Below are 21628 nucleotides of genomic sequence, written 5' to 3' on the forward strand. Positions count from 1 at the left end.
CTCAGAAGGGAGTCACTTATGACAGTAACCCTTCTCTTCTTCTTGATGGAGGTGGTCGTGATACTGGGGAAGGCTGACTTGCCCTAGAAAACCCCTCCAACCTGGATGGACCTTCATGCACATCATCGTTTGTGTGTCCATTACTTCCAGAGTCTGTTGTTTCAGGGCACCTGAAAGGAAGGTGAGGTAGGCAAGGAGGGGTCCGCCTGCTGCCCCGAGCAGATCTAAACTTCCATCCCTTCGTCACTGAGATGCACTCCTTCTGCCTGATGGCCAGAGGGTAGGGGATCCTCCATTTCCTCTGCTGTGTCTGCCTGACGCATCTGTCCCAGGGCTGGCACAGTACAGTTCAACCTTCTCCGACTCCCTGGTGCTCCTCAGCCTGCCCACCTCCTCCCGAAGCTCTGCCAGGAGGCTGAGCAGTTCTTCTACCTGGGCGCACCTACCACAGGATGGGATGTCAGGAAGAATTTCTTCATGCAAAGGGTGGAACCGGCTGCCCAGGGCACTGCTGGAGTCCCAGGCCTGGAGCTATTAAAGAAATGCGTGGACTTGGCGCTAAGGGCCGTGGTTTTATGGTGGGCCTGGTGGTGTTAGCTGACGCTTGGACTTGAGCTGAAGGCCCTTTTCCAAGCGCAAGGGTTCTGTGACTCTTTCACTGGTTGAGTAGGCGCCATGCAGTCACCGGGCCCAGGGAAAAGACGTCCTTGGTGGCCTCCAAGTTAGCTCAGCGTCATGGCACCGAGTCACTGTGAAAGAGCTGCTGGAATAACGAGACAACAACCTAGTTCTATTAAAATATATATTGCTCTTTTGAGGACTGCTGCGGGGCTAGCAGCAACACAGCAGTGGAAATCTCCGTCCTGACATTGCCTTATGCCTTGACGTCAGGATCAGGGTGGTTTGAACTGCCAGGGAACGGACCATGGGTTCCGGGTCGTTCTCTGAAGGCTGGAGGACTGCAAAAGAAAGAAGAGCAGAGATGAAAACCCACTCCTTGCAGAGATCCCCAGGCATCCCCTGCAGAGCATGCCAGCCCCACTCGACTCTTCCCCAGGCCAGGAGGAGCAGGAGGGACAAAGGAATCCGTTGAAAGCTGCTGCTCAGCAATGTCCCAAATGCAGCCACCAGTCCTTCCCCACCTGCGCACCACAGGTCAAGTGGGGCACCTTCACAAGCTGGTTCCCTCACCACCTGCCTCCATCCCTTGGGAGGATTCACACACTCCAGGAATCTCCTGGACTCTTTCCTCTCGCTATTGTGCTTCCCCATGAGAGCAAGGGCTAGCAATCGTGACCCTGCTCCTAGCTGCTTGTAGGCTGTCTCATCTCCCTCTTCGTCCTGGTTGCGTGCTCTACAACAGGCTCCCACCTTCTGTCAGCCTTACTGCCCTTTCCCCTGACTCTTCCTCAGGGACACTCAACCCTTTCAGCGGCACTGCCCAGCTCCAGGCTGGGAGGCCATTCCCTGACACCACAGGCTACCCCGTCTCCTCTCCCTCGTTCCTATGGCTGCATTGCTCCTCCGCCCCGAAGCATTTCCCTGGAGCAGGGCAAGGCACGGGGGCCTTTGCCGCTGTCCCCCCAGCCCTAGCACACCCCCCACTGCCCTCACTCACCGATGAGGATTTCCTCCAGCTTCTCCTCGCTCTGGTCCTCGCAGTAGCGCGCAGCAAGACCTAGACACAGAGACCCCATCAGAGCCCCGCTCCCCAGCACGCTCCCAGCAGCGCAGCCCCTGGCCTGGCCAGCCAGGCTGTGCCCCCTCCTGCACCCTGGAGCAAGGGCCCAGTCGGGGGGCTCTGGGGGCAACAGGGCTGTGCCTCACTGCCAGGGCAGTGCCTGGGGCTGCCAAAGGCTGCCCCAAGAGGGACCCAGGGGCTGGGCTCACCAATGAATCTGACGGCCTCAAGTCGCACAAGGGTCTGAGTGGCCTTCAGGTAGGGCTGGCTCTGCTGCAGGTATTCTTCTACTCTGCCTCTGTCCTGCTGCAGCTGGAGAGAGAGAGAACGCAGGGTCACGGGGCTTGCACACCCTCTCCAGGGTCTCCTCCAGCATCCTGGGGGCAGGGAGGGCAGAGGGGCCTGCAGAAGAGCCCCCTGGGGCTCTGTGCTGGCAGGAAGGGAGCGAGGATGCGGCTGCAGGCAGCGGGCTCTGGCCGGGCGCGTTTGCCCAGCTGGGGCAAACCAAGTTGGGTCCTTACCAAGCACTCCCCGATCCTCCACGTCTGTTCTGTCTGGACAAAGCGCTTGAGCTCCTTGCGTCGCAGAAACTCTGCAGCCACGGCGAGAGCTTCCCCAGAGGCCTGCGGAGCAGCAGAGGTTGGGAGGTAGCAGCACAGCCTTGGGAAGGAGACCCTCTGTCCCCTCCTCTTGGCAGGGCTGCGAGCCTTTCCCAGCGCGTTATGGGAGGCTGTGGTGGGGGGCAGCGTGCACTGGGTTCAGTGGCCAAGGCAAGGCCACGGGACAGCCACCATCGGAGGCAGCTCATGCTGCCGGCCAGAGATCCCCCAGAGCAACCCTGTGGCATCAGCACACCCTTGCCCACATAACTGCTCAGCTCTGAGATCTGTACCTTTGCTACGCTCTCACTCTGGTCTCTCATATGAAAGTAGAGTGGGAGAAGGCTGCTGTGAACCGTCCTCTTCATTTCCTTCTTCCTTTGCCGCAGCACAGCCTCCACCACGGCTTGGAAGAGGCAGATGGAGTGCTCCCGCACCTGGCTGGACGCCTGGCAGGGAGGAGGACAGGAGGAATTTCAGCATTAGCGTGGCCGATGTGAAGGGAGCTCCCAGCACTGTGAGATGCTTCAGCGCTGGATCCTTCCCAGAGGAGCTGCTCAGGGGCAGCTGCAAGGCCTGGTGCCCGTGAAGGGCAACGCAATCGGTTGCCATCGCAGGCTGCCCGCCAGCCACCCCACTTTCGCCACCAGCCGCACCAGCCATGCCCAAGCAGAGCTCCCCAGTGTTATAAGTTGCCCCCTTAATTAATTTTCAGAGAGCATTGCATTAATAATAGAAAGGAAGTTATTGAGTAAGCAACAGCAAGCAAAACAGCGCTGGGCGGCAACGGAGTCTCGGCTCCACCAACGGCACGCACCTCACCCCCCCCAGGGTCCCTTTTTATATCTTGGTAATTCCGGGATTACGCAGCACATCCTGGTATATTCTGCGACTGTGTGCACTGTTGCTAGGGGGTCGTCTCTGTCCCTCTGGTGGTCGTGAAGATGAAGGCCGTAGTCTTCCTCGGCGTTGTGGTTCAACTTCTTTTTTTAGTTGGTCATGTTGGCCCAGCGTGAGACAGGAAGGCAGGATGTTGATACACTAGTTTAACAACTTATCAGGAGATGGTTACATGAGCTTTGCAGCAGGGTCTTTGAACGAAAGAGGCAACTGAGATGCAGAAGGAGAGAAGGGGAGGGGGTTCTCTTTTTTGTTACATTAAGCAAAAGAATTTTCATAGTGTCTAGCCAAGTATTATCCAGCTCCTTACTTCAGCAGGGAGCCTTCGCAACTCCTGCTCCTCAAACGGAACTCCTTGTTTTTATAATACAAAAGACAATGAACAAACATTTATTGTGTATTACATGGTGAGGCCGCCCCTCAGGTGCTGTGCTCAGCTTTGGGCCCCTCAGTACCAGAAGGACATCGAGGCCCTGGAGTGTGCCCAGAGCAGGGCTACAAAGCTGGGGAAGGGCCTGGGGCACAAGTCCTGTGAGGAGCGGCTGAGGGAGCTGGGGGTGGTTGGTCTGCGGAAGTGGAGGCTCAGGGGAGACCTCATTGTACTCTACAACTTCCTGAAGGGAGGTTGTGATGAGGAGGGGGTCAGCCTCTTTTCTCAGATAACTAATGATAGGACTTGAGGAAATGGCCACAAGTTGTGCCTGGGGAGATGGGGGACATGGGGATGGGGATGGGGACTTGGGGGCGGGGATGGGGACATGGGGACAGGGATGGGGACATTGGGATGGGGACATGGGGATGGGGACATTGGGGTGGGGATGGGGACATTGGGGTGGGGACATTGGGGTGGGGACATTGGGATGGGATGGGGACATTGGGGTGGGGATGGGGACATGGGGATGGGGACATTGGGGTGGGGACATTGGGATGGGGATGGGGACATTGGGGTGGGGATGGGGACATGGGGATGGGGACATTGGGGTGGGGACATTGGGATGGGATGGGGACATTGGGGTGGGGATGGGGACATGGGGATGGGGACATTGGGGTGGGGATGGGGACATGGGGATGGGGACATTGGGGTGGGGACATTGGGATGGGATGGGGACATTGGGGTGGGGATGGGGACATGGGGATGGGGACATTGGGGTGGGGACATTGGGATGGGGATGGGGACATTGGGGTGGGGATGGGGACATGGGGATGGGGACATTGGGATGGGGATGGGGACATGGGGATGGGGACATTGGGGTGGGGACATGGGGATGGCACCGTGAGCACGGGGAGGTGGCCGAGGATGTGGGGCTGGGGACGTGGTGGGGACACGGAGGGGGACCTGGGGATCCAGGTGGGGACATGGGGACGTGGGGGGGGACATGGGGACACGGGGGGGGTCCCGGCGCCCCCCGACCCCCCCGCCCCGTGCAGTGCAGCTCGCCCCTGCCCGGTCTGCGCACCCAGGACGTCTGCTGCCGGGGGGCCGGCATGGCCTGGGGGGTGCACGAGTGCCAGCCCTGCGACGCCGACCCCCGTAAGGCAGCGGGGTTTTTTTTGGGGTTATGGGGTTGGGGGGGGTTCTGCGGTGTGGGGGGGGGGCTCACTTTGTCCCCCCCTCCCCCCCCCCCATTTGCAGCAAACCCCCCCGCTGTGGGGCAGCACCCCTGCCCCAAAGGTTTCCGCCGCGCCAACGGCTCCTGCGTGGGTGAGTTTGGGGAGATTTATTTTTGGGGGGGTTAAAAGGGGATGGGGGGGGTTTTGGGGTGCTGACCCCCACCCTGTGTGTGTGCGTCCCCCCCCCAGATGTGGATGAGTGCCAGGAGGGGGGGTTCTGCAAGAACGGGCTCTGCACCAACACCCGGGGCAGCTTCGCCTGCCTCTGCCACGAGGGCTTCATCCTGGACTCGTCCCGGAGCAGCTGCATCTGTGGGATCGGGATGGGATTGGGGGTGGGGTTGGGGGTGGGGTTGGGGTTGGGATTATGGGTGGGGTTGGGGTTGGGATTGGGATTGGGATTGGGATTGGGATTGGGATTGGGATTGGGGTTGGGGTTGGGGTTGGGGCTGGGATTGGGGTTGGGGTTGGGATTGGGATTGGGGTTGGGATCGGGATGGGATTGGGGGTGGGATTGGGATTGGGATTGGGGGTGAGGTTGGGGTTGGGGTTGAGATTGGGGTTGGGGTTGGGGGTGGGGTTGGGGTTGGGGGTGGGATTGGGGATGAGGTTGGGGTTGGGATTATGGGTGGGGTTGGGATTGGGATTGGGATTGGGATTGGGATTGGGATTGGGATTGGGGTTTGGATTGGGATTGGGATTGGGATTGGGATTGGGATTGGGGTTGGGGCAGGGGCAGGGGCTGGGGCTGGGATTGGGATTGGAATTGGAATTGGGGTTGGGGTTGAGGTCGGGGCAAGGCCTGGAATTGTGGTAGGGATTGGGATTGGGGTTGGAATTGGGATTAGGGTTGGGATTGGGATTGTGGTTGGGATGTGGATGGGGATGGGGTGAGGAGGGAGTAGGGGTTGGGATTGGAGTTGGAGTTGGGATTGGGAGGGGATGGGGATGGGATGGGGATGGGGGTGGTCTGAAATGGAATAGGGATTGGGATTGGGATTGGGATTGGGATTGGGAGGGGATAGGGAAGGGAAGAGGAAGGGGAAAGGATTGGGGTGGGATGGGGATGGAGTAGGATGAGGTGGGATTGGGATGGGAACAGGATGAAATGGGATTGGGGTTAGGACCAGGACTAGGACTGGGATTGGGTTTGGGATTGGGATTGGGATTGGGGTTTTGGGGTTGGGATTGGAATTGGGGTTGGGATTGGGATTGGGGTTAGGACCAGGACTAGGACTGGGATTGGGATTGGGATTGGGATTAGGGTGACCGGTACCACCCCCCCGCCCCCCCCCCCCCAGCCCACCAGGTGATCTCGGAGGCGCAGGGGCCGTGTTACCGGGTGCTGCGGGAGGGGCGCTGCGCGCTGCCCACCCTGCGCAACATCACCCGCCAGATCTGTTGCTGCAGCCGCGTGGGCAAGGCCTGGGGGCCGGCGTGCCAGCGCTGCCCCCCCTTCGGCTCCGGTGAGCCCCCCCGGGACCCCCCCAACCCCTTGGGATCCCCCCAAAAAAACCCTTTAGGGCGGACCCCCCCAAAAAAAAACAAAAACCCTTTGGGGAGCCTCCGTTTCATGGGATTTGCACCCAAAGCCACGGGCTCACCCTTTGGAGGGGGGTTTTTTTTGGGGGAGGGAGGTAATTTTTTTGGGGGGGGGGTCCATTTTGACACCCCCTCCCCCCCCTTCAATTGCAGAGGGGTTCAAGGAGATCTGCCCCGCCGGCCCCGGCTACCACTACTCGGCCTCCGACCTGCACTACAACACCCGCTACCTGGGCCAGGACCTGCCCCGTGTCCCCCTGGGGCGTCCCCGTGTCCCCTCCCCAGCTGGGACCGCCGCCCGTGAGCCCCTTGTCCCCCCCGCTTTGTCCCCCCCCATCCCCCCCGGCTGCCAGGACCCCCCCTCACCCCATTGCTCTGCCCCACAGCTCGCTGGCGCCCCGGTCGGCCGCCCCCCAGCAGGTCACCGCCTGTCCCCGAGGTGCCACCGCGGGTCCCCAAGGTGCCACAACGCGTCCCCGAGGTGCCACCACGCGTCCCACACGTGCCACCGCGTGTCCCCGAGGTGCCACCACGGGTCCCCGATGTGTCACCACCTGTCCCCGAGGTGCCACAACGCATCCCCGAGGTACCACCACGTGTCCCCGAGGTGTCACCACATGTCCCTGATGTGCCACCACGTGCCCCTGAGGCACCACCGCATGTCCCTGAGGTGCCACATGTCCCCAAGGTTCCACAGCGGGTCCCTGAGGCGCCACAACGTGTCCCCGAGGTGCCACCAGACGTCCCCGAGGTGCCACAACGCGTCCCCGAGGTGCCACCGCGCATCCCCGAGGTGCCACCACCAGCCCCCGAGGTTGTCATCGTGCCTCGACCCACCCTGGGGCTGCTGGGACCCCTCCCCACGCCACCCGGCCCGGAGGGTCCGGCACCAGGTAGGGCTGGGGCACTTGTGCACGGCTGCACACGTGTGTGCACCGTTGCACGCATGCATGGTTGCAGATGTGCGCAGGGTTGCACTGTGTGCAGCTGTGTGCGTGCATTTTATTTTATTTTTTGCACGTGTGGTTACGCTCTGCGCCGTTGCACATACACATCTCAGCACAGGCGTGCAAGGTCACACGTGTGTGCATGTGGCTGTGCACTTGTGCATGGTTGCATGCTTGCATGGCTGCATGTGTGCAGTTGCATGTGCACGTGTGCTCAGTTACATGTGCAAGCAGTTACGTGTGCAATTTGCATTTATTCAGTCTCGTTTGTGCACAGTTATAGGCGTGCACAGTTACACACGTGCGTGTTACACGTGTGCACACCATTGCAGGCTTGCCCAGCTGCATGCAGCTGCAGTAGCACGTGTGCATCTCATGCATGCACAGCTAAATATATTGTGCACGTGTGCACGGTTTGCATGCATGACTATTTGCACACGTGTGCACGGCTACATGCATGCCTGCTTACACACGTGTGCACAATGCCTACTTACACACGCCTACACGTGTGCATGTGTCCTGTATGCCTATTTGCACACATGTCCACAGTTGCATGCATGCTTGATTGCACACACGTGCACAGTGTGCATGCGTGCATGTTTGCACAGGTGTGCACAGCTGCACGCCTGCCCGTTTGCACACACATGTGTTACTCACGTGTGCCCGCTTGCAGCCGCCGGCAGCGTGTGCGAGCGGAACCCGCGGATCTGCGGCCCCGGGCGCTGCGTCCCGCGCCAGGGCGGCTACACCTGCCTGTGCCACCCCGGCTTCTGGCTCAGCACCCAGGGCACCCACTGCATCGGTGAGCGGCGCCCGGCCCCTCCCTGGGCACCCATGTCCCCGTGCACCCACCTCCCCCTGCACTCATTTCCCCGTGCGCCCATTTCCCTGTGCACCCACCTCCCTGTGCACCTGTTTCCCCATGCACCCACCTCCCCATGCACTCACCCGTTTCCCCGTGCACCTATTTCCCCGTGCAGCCACCCATTTCCTCATGCACCCATTTCCTCACGCACCCATTTCCTTCTGCACCCATTTCCCCATGCGCCCACCTCCCCATGCACCCACCTATTTCCCCATGCACCCACCTCCTCATGTACCCACCCATTTCTCCGTGCACCCATTTCCCCATCTATCCACTTCCTTGTGCACCCACCTCCCCGTGCACCCACCTCTCCAAGCCCCAATTTCCCCCTGCCCCCATTTCCCCATGCACCCGTTTCCCCACGCACCCACCCATCTCTCCATGCCCCCACCTCCCCGTGCCCCCATTTCCCCCTGCCCCCATTTCCCCGCGCACCCACCTCCCCACTCCCCTCTCCCCCTTCCCTCCCACCCACCTCTCCATCCGTCCCCGCTCCTGTCCGTCCGTCTGTCCCCATTGCCGTCCGTCCCCCCGCCTGCCCAGACGTGGACGAGTGCCGGCGCAGCCCCCGGCCCTGCGCCCCCGGCCGCTGCGAGAACACGGTGGGGAGCTTCCGCTGCGTCTGCGGCCCCGGCTACCGGCCCGGCCCCGGCGGCACCGACTGCCAAGGTCAGCAGGGACGGGGGGGGGACAGAGGGGGACAATGGGGACAACGGGGATGGGGCTGAGGTGGCCGTGTCCCCGTAGATGTGGATGAATGCGCCCAGAGCCCCTCGCCCTGCGCCCAGAGCCGCTGCGAGAACTTGCCCGGTGGCTACCGCTGCGTCTGCCCGGCCGGCTACCAGGCCAGCACGCCCACGGGACAGTGCCAGGGTGAGCGGGGACACCAGGGTGTGGGGACACCGGGCTGTGGGGACACTGGGTGTGGGGACACCGGGGTGTGGGGACACCAAGGGTATGGGGACACCAAGGGTATGGGGACACCATCTGCGTGTTCAACACCCATGGGGTCATCGTTCATGGGGTCACCATCCATGGGGTCACCGTGCCATAACGCCACCATCCAAGAACTCAACATCTATGGGGTCAGCAGCCATGGGGTCACCATGCCATAGTGTTGCCAGCCACGGGGTTAAACATCCATGGTGAACCCATCCATAACCTCCCAATACGTGGTGTCCCCATGCGTGGTGTCCCCATGCGTGGTGTCCCCATCCATGGTGTCCCCATCCATGGTGAACCCATCCATAACCTCCCAATACGTGGTGTCCCCATGCGTGGTGTCCCCATGCGTGGTGTCCCCATCCATGGTGTCCCCATCCATGGTGAACCCATCCATAACCTCCCAATACGTGGTGTCCCCATCTGTGGTGTCCCCATGCGTGGTGTCCCCGTCCGTGGTGCCACCACCCACGCCCTCCCCGCGGTGCCACCACCGCCGCCCCCTCTCCGTGCCGCGCAGACATCGACGAGTGCGAGAACCACCTGGCCTGCCCCGGCCAGGAGTGCGCCAACACGCCGGGCTCCTTCCAGTGCCGGCCGTGCCGCGACGGCTTCGAGCTGCGCCACGGGCGCTGCGCAGGTACCCGCGTCCCCCCACGTCCCCCCTGTCCCCCCGAGGGGGGGGCCAACCCTTAATTGTGCCACCCCCTAGACGTGGACGAGTGCGCCACGGGCTCGCCCTGCGGTCCCCACGGCCGCTGCAGTAACACCGAGGGCTCCTTCCACTGCCAGTGCCGGCGCGGATACCGGGTGGGTGCCGACGGCGCGCCATGCGCGGGTGAGTGGTGGGGGCGGCGTGGGGATGGTGCCGTGTCCCCCCCACACCCGACGGCCCCCCCACGGCCCCCATCTGCCCACAGATGTCAACGAGTGCCTGGAGGGCGACTTCTGCTTCCCCCACGGCGAGTGCCTCAACACCGAGGGCTCCTACAGCTGCCTCTGCGCCCAGGGCTATGCCAGCACCCCCGAGGGCACCGCATGCGTTGGTCAGAGCCCGGCATGGTCCCGGTCCCTGTCCCTGTCCCTGTCCCTGTCCCTGTCCCCGTCCCCATACCCATCCCGATCCCATTGCAGTCCCCATTCTCATTGTGGTTTCTATTCCAGTTGCGGTTTTTTAGTCCCAGTTAATCTACTCAATCCCATCCCCGTGCCTATCCATGTCCCCATCCAATCCCAATCCTATCCCCATCCCAATCCCATCCCCATCCTATCCCATCCCAATGTCTCTCCTTGTCCCCATCCCATCCCACCCCAATCCCAACCCCCATCCCATCTCTGTCTCCATCCCATCCCCATTCCCACCCCAGTCCCCATCCCCATCCCAATCCCATCCCCATCCCACCCCAATCCCATCCCCATCCTACCCTTTTTCCACCCCAATCCCAATCCCACCCCAATCCCATCCCATCCCTTTTCCACCCCATCCCCATTTCCATCCCAATCCCAATCCCACCCCAGTCCCATCCCATCCCACCCCACCCCTCCACCACCCACCCACGCATCCGGGTACCACGGGGTGCCACCAGCCCCTTGTGTCCCCCTCTTTCCCCGTATCCCCCCTGCCCCCGTGTCCCCCCCCTGTACCCACGTCCACCCCATGCCCATGTCCCCCCCGTCCTCACCCCGTGTCCCCCCCCAGACGTGGACGAGTGCCAGCGCGGGGACGTGTGCCGGGGCGGCCGCTGCGCCAACACCGACGGCGCCTTCGAGTGCCACTGCCCCGCCGGCTTCCGCACCGACGCCGAGCGGGCCCAGTGCCACGGTGAGGGGCTGGGGGGTTGGGGGGGGGGGATTTTGGGTGCCCCCCACCCTGGGGCTGGCGGCGAGGGTGGCCCTGTCCCCGCAGATGTGGACGAGTGCAAGGAGCACGGGGCCGAGTTGTGTGGGGCTGAGCGCTGCGAGAACTTGCCCGGATCCTACCGCTGCGTGCCCGCCTGCCAGCACGGCTACCGGCCCCGGGACAGCGGGGGGTGTGAGGGTGAGCGGGGATTGGGATTGGGATTGGGATTGGGATTGGGATTGGGGTTGGGGTTGGGGTTGGGGTTGGGGTTGGGATTGGGATTGGGATTGGGATTGGGATTGGGATTGGGGTTGGGGTTGGGGTTGGGGTTGGGGTTGGGGTTGGGATTGGGGTGGGGATGGAGATAGAGACCGATAGTGGATGGGTTTAGGGACTGGGACTAGGATGGGGATGGGAGGGGATGGGATTGGGGTGGGATTGGGGTGGGGATGGGATGGGGATGGGAGGGGATGGGATTGGGGTGGGATTGGGATGGGGATGGGATGGGGATGGGATGGGGATGGGATTGGGATTGGGGTGGGGATGGAAATGGAGACTAATAATGGATGAAAATAGGGACTGGGACTGGGACTGGGACTGGGATGGGGATGGGGATGGGAGGGGATGGGAGGGGATTGGGGTGGGGATGGGAGGGGATGGGATTGGGGTGAGATTGGGATGGGGATGGGAGGGGGATGGGAGGGGATTGGGGTGGGGATGGGATGGGTTGGGATGGGATGGGATGGGATGGGGATGGGATTGGGGTGGGGATGGAAATGGAGACTAATAATGGATGAAAATAGGGACTGGGACTGGGACTGGGACTGGGACTGAGACTGGGACTGGGACTGGGACTGGGACTGCGACTGCGACTGGGACTGAGACTGGGACTGAGACTGGGACTGGGACTGGGACTGGGACTGGGATGGGGATGGAATGGGTTTGGAATGGGGATGGGGGTGGGATTGGAACAGGATTGGGATGGGGATGGAGATGGAGACCAATAATGGATGAAAATAGGGGGTGGGATTGGGATGGGATTGGGATGGGATTAGGGTGAGATTGGGATGGGGTTGGGGATGGGATGTGAATGGAGACAGGTCCAGGGACCACACTATGGGGTTTAGGGGCAGGGGGATTTCTCCATGGGGTTAGGAGGGGGACGGACAGCAGGGGCCATGGCATGGGGGACATCAGGGACAAGCCAATGGGGCACAATAGGGACAAAGCTATGGGGGACATGGAAAAAACAACGGGGATGCTGGGGACAAGCCAATGGGGTCGAGGTGCAGGGGGACTTCTCTATGGGGTCAGGATGGGGATGGGCAGCAGGGGACATCAGGGACAACACCACGGGAGATAATGGGGACAAAACGATGGGGGACATTGGGGACAAGCCAATGGGGCCACTGGGGACAAGCCAATGGGGTCGAGGTGCAGGGGGGCTTCTCCATGGGGTCAGGATGGAGACGGAGAGCAGGGACCATCGGGGGACAGTGGGGACCCCCCCATGGGGCTGAGCTTTTGGGGGACGGCTCCACGCTCCCCCCCCCAATGTCCCCACCGCCCCCTCCCCCCAAAAAAACGTCACCTCCCCGCTTGCAGACGAGGACGAGTGCGCCGAGGGGGGGTCCCGCTGCGGCCCCCACGCCGCCTGCCACAACCTCCCCGGCTCCTTCCAGTGCGCCTGCCACCAGGGCTACGAGGCCGCCCGGCACGGCCACCACTGCCAGGGTACGGGGACAGCGGGGACAGCAGGGGGGGGACACCCAGAGTGACACTGAGCCCCCCCCCTTCGTGTTTCCCCCCCAGACGTGGACGAGTGCGCGACGCTGCCGGGGGTGTGCGGGGCGGCGCGCTGCAAGAACGTGGACGGCTCCTTCCTCTGCCTCTGCCCCGACGGGGGGCACGAGTTCGATCCAGTGACGGGGACGTGCGGGGGACCCCCCCCAGCGACCCCACTCCTCCGGCCCCCCCCGGAGCCGTGGAAGCCCCCCCGGGCTTGGCGGCGTGCTTCAGCCCCGCCTGCGGGGTGCTGGCGCCCAACGTCAGCCGGCAGCAGTGCTGCTGCAGCGTGGGGGGCGCCTGGGGGGTCCGCTGCCCCCCCCCGAGGCCGTGCCCCACGCCTGGAACCGGTGGGGACATGGGGACGCTATGGGGGGGGGAGGGGATTGGGGATGGCGTGGGGTGGGAAGGGATTGGGGTGGGAGTGGGATTGGGGATGGGGATTGGGATTGGGGATGGGGATGGGGATGGGGATTGAGGATGGGATTGGGGATGGGATTGGGGATGGGATTGGGGATGGGGATGGGGATGGGGATGGGGATGGGGATGGGGATGGGATTGGGGATGGGATTGGGGATGGGGATGGGGATGGGATTGGGGATGGGATTGGGGATGGGATTGGGGATGGGGATGGGGATGGGATTGGGGATGGGATTGGGGATGGGGATGGGGATGGGGATGGGATTGGGGATGGGGGATTGGGATTGGGGATGGGGGATTGGGATTGGGATTGGGGATGGGTTTGGGGATGGGGATGGGATTGGGGATGGGGATGGGATTGGGGATGGGATTGGGGATGGGGATGGGGATGGGGATGGGATTGGGGATGGGGGATTGGGATTGGGGATGGGGGATTGGGATTGGGATTGGGGATGGGTTTGGGGATGGGGATGGGATTGGGGATGGGGATGGGATTGGGGATGGGGATGGGGATGGGATTGGGGATGGGATTGGGGATGGGGATGGGGATGGGATTGGGGATGGGATTGGGGATGGGGATGGGGATGGGATTGGGGATGGGATTGGGGATGGGATTGGGGATGGGGATGGGGATGGGATTGGGGATGGGATTGGGGATGGGATTGGGGATGGGGATGGGGATGGGGATGGGATTGGGGATGGGGGATTGGGATTGGGGATGGGGGATTGGGATTGGGATTGGGGATGGGTTTGGGGATGGGGATGGGATTGGGGATGGGGATGGGATTGGGGATGGGATTGGGGATGGGGATGGGGATGGGGATGGGGATGGGATTGGGGATGGGGATGGGATTGGGGATGGGATTGGGGATGGGGATGGGATTGGGGATGGGATTGGGGATGGGGGATTGGGATTGGGATTGGGGATGGGTTTGGGGATGGGGATGGGATTGGGGATGGGGATGGGGATGGGATTGGGGATGGGATTGGGGATGGGGATGGGGATGGGGATGGGGATTGGGGATGGGGATTGGGATTGGGATGGGGATGGGGATGGGATGGGGATGGGGATGGGGATGGGATGGGAAGGGATGGGGATAGGACTGGGATGGGATGGGATGGGATTGGGATTGGAGTGGAGTGGGATGGGATGCGATTTGGGGGGATGGGATGGCGATGGGATTGGAGTTGCAATTGGGACTGGGATGGGATGGGATTGGGATGGAGATAGGATTAGGATTGGGATGGGATTGGGATAGGATTGGGGGGGTGGAGATGGAATTGGGATGGGGTTGGTGATGGGATTGAGATAGATTGGGATTGGGACTGGGATGGAATGGGTGATGGGAAGAGGATGGGACTGGGATTGGGGTGGGAAGGGATTGGGATGGGTTTGGGGTGGTGATGGGATTTGGGATGGGGATGGGGATGGGATTGTAAAGGGATTGGGATTGGGGTGGGTATTGCCAGGGATTAGGACTGGATGGGATGGGATTGGGATCGGGGTGTGGATGGGGACAGGGATGGGCTGGGGATGGGGTCAGGATGGTGCCAAGGTGCAGGGGGGGTGACACCTCTGTCCCTCCCCCCCAAGCCGAGCACCGAGCCCTCTGCCCCCACGGGACCGGCCAGACCACGGGGCCCCAGGGCTCAGCAGCAGGTCAGTGCGGCCGCGGGGGGGGCACAGCGATGGGGCCCCCCCCATTTGGGGGCTCCCTCCGTTTAGGGACTCCCCCCCTACTCAGGGGCTCCCCCCTGTATTTAGCGGTTCCCCAATGTTGGGGATGCCCCCCCATTTTGGGGATGCCACCCCTGTTTTGGGGCTCCCCCATTTATTTTGGGGGACTCACCCCTCCCATTTTGGGGATGTCCCCATTTTTCAGGGTGCCCCCTCAATTTGGGGATGCCCCCCTTATTTTGTGGGGTTACGCCCCTCCCCTTTTGGGTGCATCCCGCCTATTTTGGGGCAATACCCCCCCTATTTTGGGGTTCCCCTCCTATATAGGGGCTCCCCCGTTTCGGGGGTGCCCCCCCCAATTCCGAGGACCCTCCCCCTGACGTCGCCCCCCCCCTTACCCCCTTACCCCCCAGATGTGGACGAGTGCCGGGTGTTCGCGCCGCAGCTGTGCCGGGGGGGGGTCTGCATCAACGCCGCCCCCGGCTTCAGCTGCTACTGCCCCAGCGGCTACTACTACGAGCAGGAGCACCTGCAGTGCGTGGGTGAGCACCCAGCACCCCCAGCACCCCCAGCACCCCCCCAGCACCCCCCCAGCACCCCCAGCACCCTGACCTCAGCACCCCCAGCACCCTACTTGTGCCCTGGGTGCACCCTGCCTGCACCCTGAGCACCCTACTTGCATCCTGAGCACCCTGAGCACCCTGCCTGCACCCTGAGAGCACCCTACTTGCACCCTGACTGCACCCTAAGAGCACCCTGTGCACCCCGAGCACCCTACTCGCACCTTGAGCACCCTGCCAGCACCCCCAGCACCCTGCCAGCACCCCCAGCACCCCCAGCACCCCCAGCACCCTGACCTCAGCACCCTAATTGTGCCCTGAGTGCGCCCTACTTGCACCCTGCCTGCACCCTACTTGCACCCTGAGAGCACCCTGAGCACCCAGCCAGCACGCTGAGCTCCCTACCTGCACCCTGAGCACACAACCTGTACCCAGAAAGCACCCTAAGAGCACCCTGGCTGCACCCTGAGCACCCTCTTTGCACCCTGAGCACCCAACTTGTGCCCTGCCAGCACCCTACCTGCACCCTGAGCACCCTGCCTGCACCCAGCCAGCACCCTGAGCACCCAACTTGCATCCTGAGCACCCTGAGCATGCCCTGTCTGCACCCTGAGAGCACCCTACTTGCACCCTGACTGCACCCTGAGCACCCTGCCTGCACCCAGCTCACACCCTGAGCACCCTGCCCACACCCTTCCAGCACCCTGCCTGCACCCTGAGCACCCTGCCAGCACCCAGCCAGCACCCTGAGCACCCAACTTGTGCCCTGAGTGCGCTCTACCTGCACCCTGAGCACCCTACTTGCACCCTGACTGCACCCTGAGCACCCTGCCTGCACCCAGCTCACACCCTGAGCACCCTGCCCACACCCTTCCAGCACCCAGCCAGCACCCTGAGCACCCTGAGCGTGCCCTACCTGCACCCTGAGCACCCTAATTGTGCTCTGAGTGCACCCTCCCTGCACAATACCTGCACCCTGAGCACCCAACTTGTGCCCTGAGTGCACCCTCCCTGCACCCTCAGCACCCTGCCTGCACCCTGTCTGCACCCCGAGCACCCTACTCGCACCCCAAGCACCCTGCCCTCAGCCCCCCGAGCACCCTTCCAGCCCCCCGAGCCCCCTTCCAGCCCCCCCCCCGTGCCCCCCACCCCCTTGCCGACCACCACCGCCCCCCCCCCAGATAACGACGAGTGCCAGGACGAGGACGCGGAGCCGTGCATCGGGGGCCGCTGCGTCAACACGGTGGGCTCCTACTTCTGCTCCTGCGCCCCCCCCCTGGTGCTGGACGGCTCCCAGCGCCGCTGCGTCACCAACGACACCCGCGCCATGGGTGAGGCCACCCCCTGTCACCCCCCCCGTGTCACCGTCACCCCCCCCGTGTCGCCCTGTCCCCACGTGTCCCCATATCCCTGCCCTATGTCCCCGTGGCCCCCCATCCCCGTGTCCCGGCACTGTCCCCTGATGCCCCCCCCGTGGCCCCATGTCCCACATCCTGATGTCCCACGTCACCGTGTCCCCACGTCCTGTGTCCCCATACCCCCATGGCGCTGTATCCCCCATGTCCCCAAATCCCCGTGTCCCCGTGTCCCCATGTCCCACATCCTGATGTCCCACGTCACCGTGTCCCCACGTCCTGTGTCCCCATATCCCCATGGCGCTGTATCCCCCATGTCCCCAAATCCCCGTGTCCCTGTGTCCCCATGTCCCACGTCGCCTCCCCTTGTCCCACATCCCCCTGTCCCACGTCACCATATCCCCGTGTCCCCATGTCCCCATGTCCCACATCCCTTCATCCCAGTGTCCCCCATTGTCTCCCCACATCCCACATCACCTCCCCATGTCCCCACCTCACTGTGTCCCCATGTCCCCGTGTCCCCATGTCCCCATGTCCCCGTGTCCCCATGTCCTCGTGTCCCCGTGTCCCCATATCCCCACGTCCCCGTGTCCCCATGTCCCCATGTCACTGTGTCCACATGTCCCTGTGTCCCATATCCCCACGTCCCCCGTTGCCTCCCCACGTCTCACGCTGCCTCTCCGTGTCCCCACACCCCCCGTCACCATATCCCCATGTCCCATGTCCCCATGTCCCTGTATCCCTGTGTCCCTGTGTCCCCATACCCCACGTCCCCATGTCCCACGTCCCTTTATCCCAGTGTCCCCTGTTGTCTCCCCACATCCCACGTCACCTCCCCATGTCCCACGTCCCCGCATCTCACATCCCCATGTCCCCATGTCCCACGTCCCCATGTCCCCGTGTCTCCATGTCCCCATGTCCCTGTGTCCCCATGTCCCCCGTTGCCTCCCCACGTCCCACGCCACCTCCCCATGTCTCCACGTCCCCCTGTCCCCATGTCCCCATGTCCCCTGTCCCCACATTACCATGTCCCCATGTCCCTGTGTCCCATATCCCCATGCCCCACGCCCCACATCCCCATGTCCCCATATCCCCCGCCGCCTCCCCGCCTCCCCACGCCCCCCGTCACCGTGTCCCCGTGTCCCCCCGTCCCCAGAGGAGGACCCGGCCGTGTGCTGGCAGGAGGTCGGCCCCGACCTGGTGTGCGGGCGCCCGCGGCTGGACCGGCAGGCGACCTACACCGAGTGCTGCTGCCTCTACGGCGAGGCCTGGGGCATGGACTGCGCCCTGTGCCCCGCGCGACACTCAGGTGCCACCGCCGTGTCCCCGATGGCCCCGTGTCCCCACATCCCCATGTCCCCGTGTCCCCTACGTCCCCATGTCCCCGTGTCCCCATGTCCCCACGTCCCTATGACCCCACAGCCACGTGGCCCCATAGCCTCATGTTGCCATGCACCCGTGTCCCCTACGGCCCCTTGTCCCCATGTCCCCGTGTCCCCTTGTCCCCATGTCCCCATGTCCCTAAGGCCCTATAGCCTCACATCCCTGTGTCCCCATGTCCCCCCATGTCCCTGTCCCCCCCCCCATGCCCACGTCCCCATGCCCCCTCCCATGCCCACGACCCCCCCATCCCCTATACCCATGTCCCCATGTCCCCATGTCCCCAAGACCCCACACAGGGGGACCCCCACCCTGCCCCCCTCCTACCCCAGCAATAGGGACCCCCCCCAGACCCCCATAATGGGGACCCCATGGGCACCCCCCAGAGTGGGTCCCCCTTAGACACCCCCCCCATGATTGGGACCCCTTGGACCCCCCCCATAACAGGGACCCCTTTGCCCCCCCCAATAATGGGAACCCCTCCCACCACCCCACAACGCCCCCCCCCTAATGGAGACCCCTTGGGCACCCCCCATATAACAGTGCCCCCCCCACCTCTTTACACCCCCCCCCTTAGCATCCCCAATTTTTAGGACCCCACCCCACAACCTGCCCCCCCCCCCATTTTTTTTTCTCCCCCCCCCCCCCCCCCCCCAGATGACTTCGAGTTCCTCTGCAACGTCCTGCGCCCCCCCGGCCCGGGGCTGGGCCCCCCCTACGAATACGGCCCCGAATACCCCCCCCACTACGGGCTGCCCTACGGCCCCCTCCCCTTTGGGGGTCCGGGCCCCCGCCTGCCCCCCCCGGGGCTGCGCGCCGACTACGACCCCTATGGGCTGGGGGGGGGCTACGACCCCCGCGGGGACGCCCTTTACGCCGCCCCCCCCTGCTACGAGGACTTGGAGGATTTCGAGGGGTCCCGCCGGGGCCCCCCCCGCTCCTCCCGGCCCCGCAGCCCCCCCAGCGCCCCCCAGGACCCCCCCCCGTGGCTCTTCCAGCCCCACGGTGTGGCCGAGCGGCCGGGGCGAGCCAGCGAGGACGGTGAGTTTGGGGGGGGGGGGGGGGATTGAGGGGTTTTGGGGGGGGATTTTGTTTTTTTTATGGGGAGGGGGCTGACGGGGACCCCCCCCCGCAGACCCCCGGGACGAGGCGCTGCCGCCGGAGCTGTGCGGGGTGCTGAGCGGCTGCGAGCATGGGCACTGCGTGCGGGTGCCCCAGGGCTTCACCTGCGCCTGCGACCCCGGCTACCGGCTGGACGCGGCACGCGTGGCCTGCGTGGGTGAGACACGGCCTAATCCCGGCCTAATCCGGCCTAATCCGGCCTAATCCGGCCTAGTCCCGGCCTAGTCCCGGCATAATCCCGGCCTGATTCCGGCATAATCCCGGCCTAATCCGGCCTAATCCGGCCTAGTCCCGGCATAATCCCGGCATAATACGGCCTAGTCCGGCCTAGTCCCGGCCTAATCCGGCCTAATCCGGCCTAGTCCCGGCATAATCCCGGCCTGATCCCGGCATAATCCCGGCATAATCCCGGCCTAATCCGGCCTAATCCGGCCTAGTCCCGGCATAATCCCGGCATAATCCGGCCTAATCCGGCCTAGTCCCGGCCTAATCCGGCCTAATCCGGCCTAGTCCCGGCATAATCCCGGCCTGATCCGGCCTAATCCGTCCTAGTCCCGGCATAATCCCGGCATAATACGGCCTAATCCGGCCTAATCCCAGCCTAATCCGGCCTAATCCCGGCCTAATCCGGCCTAGTCCCGGCATAATCCCGGCCTAATCCGGCCTAATCCCGGCCTGATCCCGGAATAATCCCGGCCTGATCCCGTCCTAATTCCTTCATAATCCCGGCCTAGTCCCGGCCTAATCTGGCATAATCCAGGCCTAATCCCGGCCTGATCCCGGCCTGATCCCAGCCTAATCCTGGCCTAATCCCGGCCTGATTCCGGCCTGATTCCGGCCTGATCCCGGCATAATCCCAGCCTGTTCCCATCCCAATCCCATCCCATCCCAAACCCCAGTCCCAGCCCAAATCCCACCCCATCCCATCCCCAATCCCACTTTAATCCAACCCCCAATCCCACCCTAATCCAACCCCAAATCCTACCCCAATCCTACCCCAATCCTACCCCAAATCCCGATCCCATGCCCATTCCATACCCCCAATCCCAATCCCACCCCAATCCCATCCCCACCCCCCCCAATCCCATCTGCAACCCCTTCCCACCCCAGTCCGACCCCAAATCCAATCCCAATCCCACCCCAAATCCCAACTAAATCCCAATCCCGCCCCAAATCCCAACCAATCTCAGTCCCACCCCAAATCCCTTCCCATCCCAACACAAACCCATCCTAATCCCACCCCAATCCCATCCCAAATCTCACCTCAATCCCATCCGCAACCCCTCCCCACCCCAGTCTAACCCCAAATCCAATCCCAACCCCAATCCCACCCCAAATCCTACCCAATCCCAATCCAACCCCAATCCCACCCCAATCCCCCCTCAAACCCCCCCCAAATCCTCCCCAATCCTACCCCAATCCCCCCCCAAATCCCCCCCAATCCCAATCCCACCCCAATCCCATCCCAATCCCCCACAATCCCAATCCCCCCCAAATCCCACCCCAATCCCATCCCCATCCCCCTCAATCCCACCCCAAAACCCACACAATCCCAATTCCACCCCACCCCAATCCCACCCCAATCCCATCCCAATCCCATCCCAATCCCCCTCAATCCCACCCCAATCCCCCCCAATCCCAATCCCACCCCAATCCCCCCCAACCCCCCCCAATCCCACCCCAAATCCCACCCCAATCCCCCCCAACCCCCCCCAATCCCACCCCAAATCCCACCCCATTCCCCCCCCAATCTCCCCCAATCCCCCCCAAACCCCCCAATCCCACCCCAATCCCACCCCAAATCCCCCCCAACCCCCCTTAATCCCCCTCCCCGACCCCCCCTGACCCCCCCCCTTTTCCCCGCAGACCTCGACGAGTGCTCGGAGGCCGCCCTGTGCCGGGGGGGGCGCTGCCTCAACACCCCCGGCTCCTTCCGCTGCCTCTGCCCCCCCGGCTCTGTCCCGGCGCAGGGACCCCCCCGCTGCGTCCCCGCGCGCCCCCCGGCCTGAGCCCCCCCCTCCCCATCCCGGGGGGGGGGCCCTGTATTTATTGTCTGTATATATCGGAGCTGGGGGGGGGGGGGGATGGAGAGACACTGGGGGGCACCGTCCGGCATCCCCCCCCCGCCCGCTGTGGGGTGAGGGGGGGGGGGGGCTCCTGGGGGTGCCCATGGGGGTGCCCGGCCCCCCGCTCCCTCCCCCCCCGTCCATGTGAGCCCCCCCTCACTTCCCCCCCAATTTTTACAGAATAAAGGTTTTCTATAAAATGAGCTGGGGGGGGGGAGATCTTTCATCCTAATAGGGTCGGGTGGGGGGGGGGCTGTGGTGTCACAGGGACTGGGACCCCAAATGGGACCCCCCCCTCATGAGTCTGGACCCCTCTACTTGGGACTGGGACCCCT

General features: G+C 63.6%; 1 protein-coding gene and 1 long non-coding RNA gene across 2 annotated transcripts in view; both read left to right on the forward strand.

Annotated features, from left to right (window-relative positions):
• LOC119713046 (latent-transforming growth factor beta-binding protein 4-like) overlaps positions 1–19175 on the forward strand; it is a gene marked incomplete at its 5' end in the record, with an annotated part of 49039 nt that extends 29864 nt beyond the window's left edge. Inside the window, 21 exons of the mRNA XM_072029991.1 lie at positions 4814–4882; positions 4981–5103; positions 6093–6257; positions 6487–6633; positions 6720–6919; positions 7022–7226; positions 7954–8082; positions 8689–8814; positions 8893–9018; positions 9608–9727; positions 9800–9925; positions 10008–10133; positions 10787–10909; positions 10994–11139; positions 12297–12661; positions 12740–13062; positions 14727–14792; positions 15224–15352; positions 16552–16701; positions 17882–18034; positions 18763–19175. Of these exons, the coding sequence (XP_071886092.1) occupies positions 4814–4882; positions 4981–5103; positions 6093–6257; positions 6487–6633; positions 6720–6919; positions 7022–7226; positions 7954–8082; positions 8689–8814; positions 8893–9018; positions 9608–9727; positions 9800–9925; positions 10008–10133; positions 10787–10909; positions 10994–11139; positions 12297–12661; positions 12740–13062; positions 14727–14792; positions 15224–15352; positions 16552–16701; positions 17882–18034; positions 18763–19175 (3530 nt within the window). The remainder of the gene's footprint in view (positions 1–4813; positions 4883–4980; positions 5104–6092; positions 6258–6486; positions 6634–6719; positions 6920–7021; positions 7227–7953; positions 8083–8688; positions 8815–8892; positions 9019–9607; positions 9728–9799; positions 9926–10007; positions 10134–10786; positions 10910–10993; positions 11140–12296; positions 12662–12739; positions 13063–14726; positions 14793–15223; positions 15353–16551; positions 16702–17881; positions 18035–18762) is intronic.
• A 9-nt stretch (positions 19176–19184) lies between these two features.
• LOC140000365 (uncharacterized) lies at positions 19185–21496 on the forward strand. The gene is made up of 2 exons (XR_011805508.1): positions 19185–19384; positions 21094–21496. It is a non-coding gene; the product is annotated as an uncharacterized lncRNA (long non-coding RNA).
• Positions 21497–21628: the final 132 nt, after the last annotated feature.

The sequence above is a fragment of the Anas platyrhynchos genome, chromosome 33 (genome assembly GCF_047663525.1).
Source record: "Anas platyrhynchos isolate ZD024472 breed Pekin duck chromosome 33, IASCAAS_PekinDuck_T2T, whole genome shotgun sequence".
NCBI lineage: Eukaryota > Metazoa > Chordata > Aves > Anseriformes > Anatidae > Anas > Anas platyrhynchos.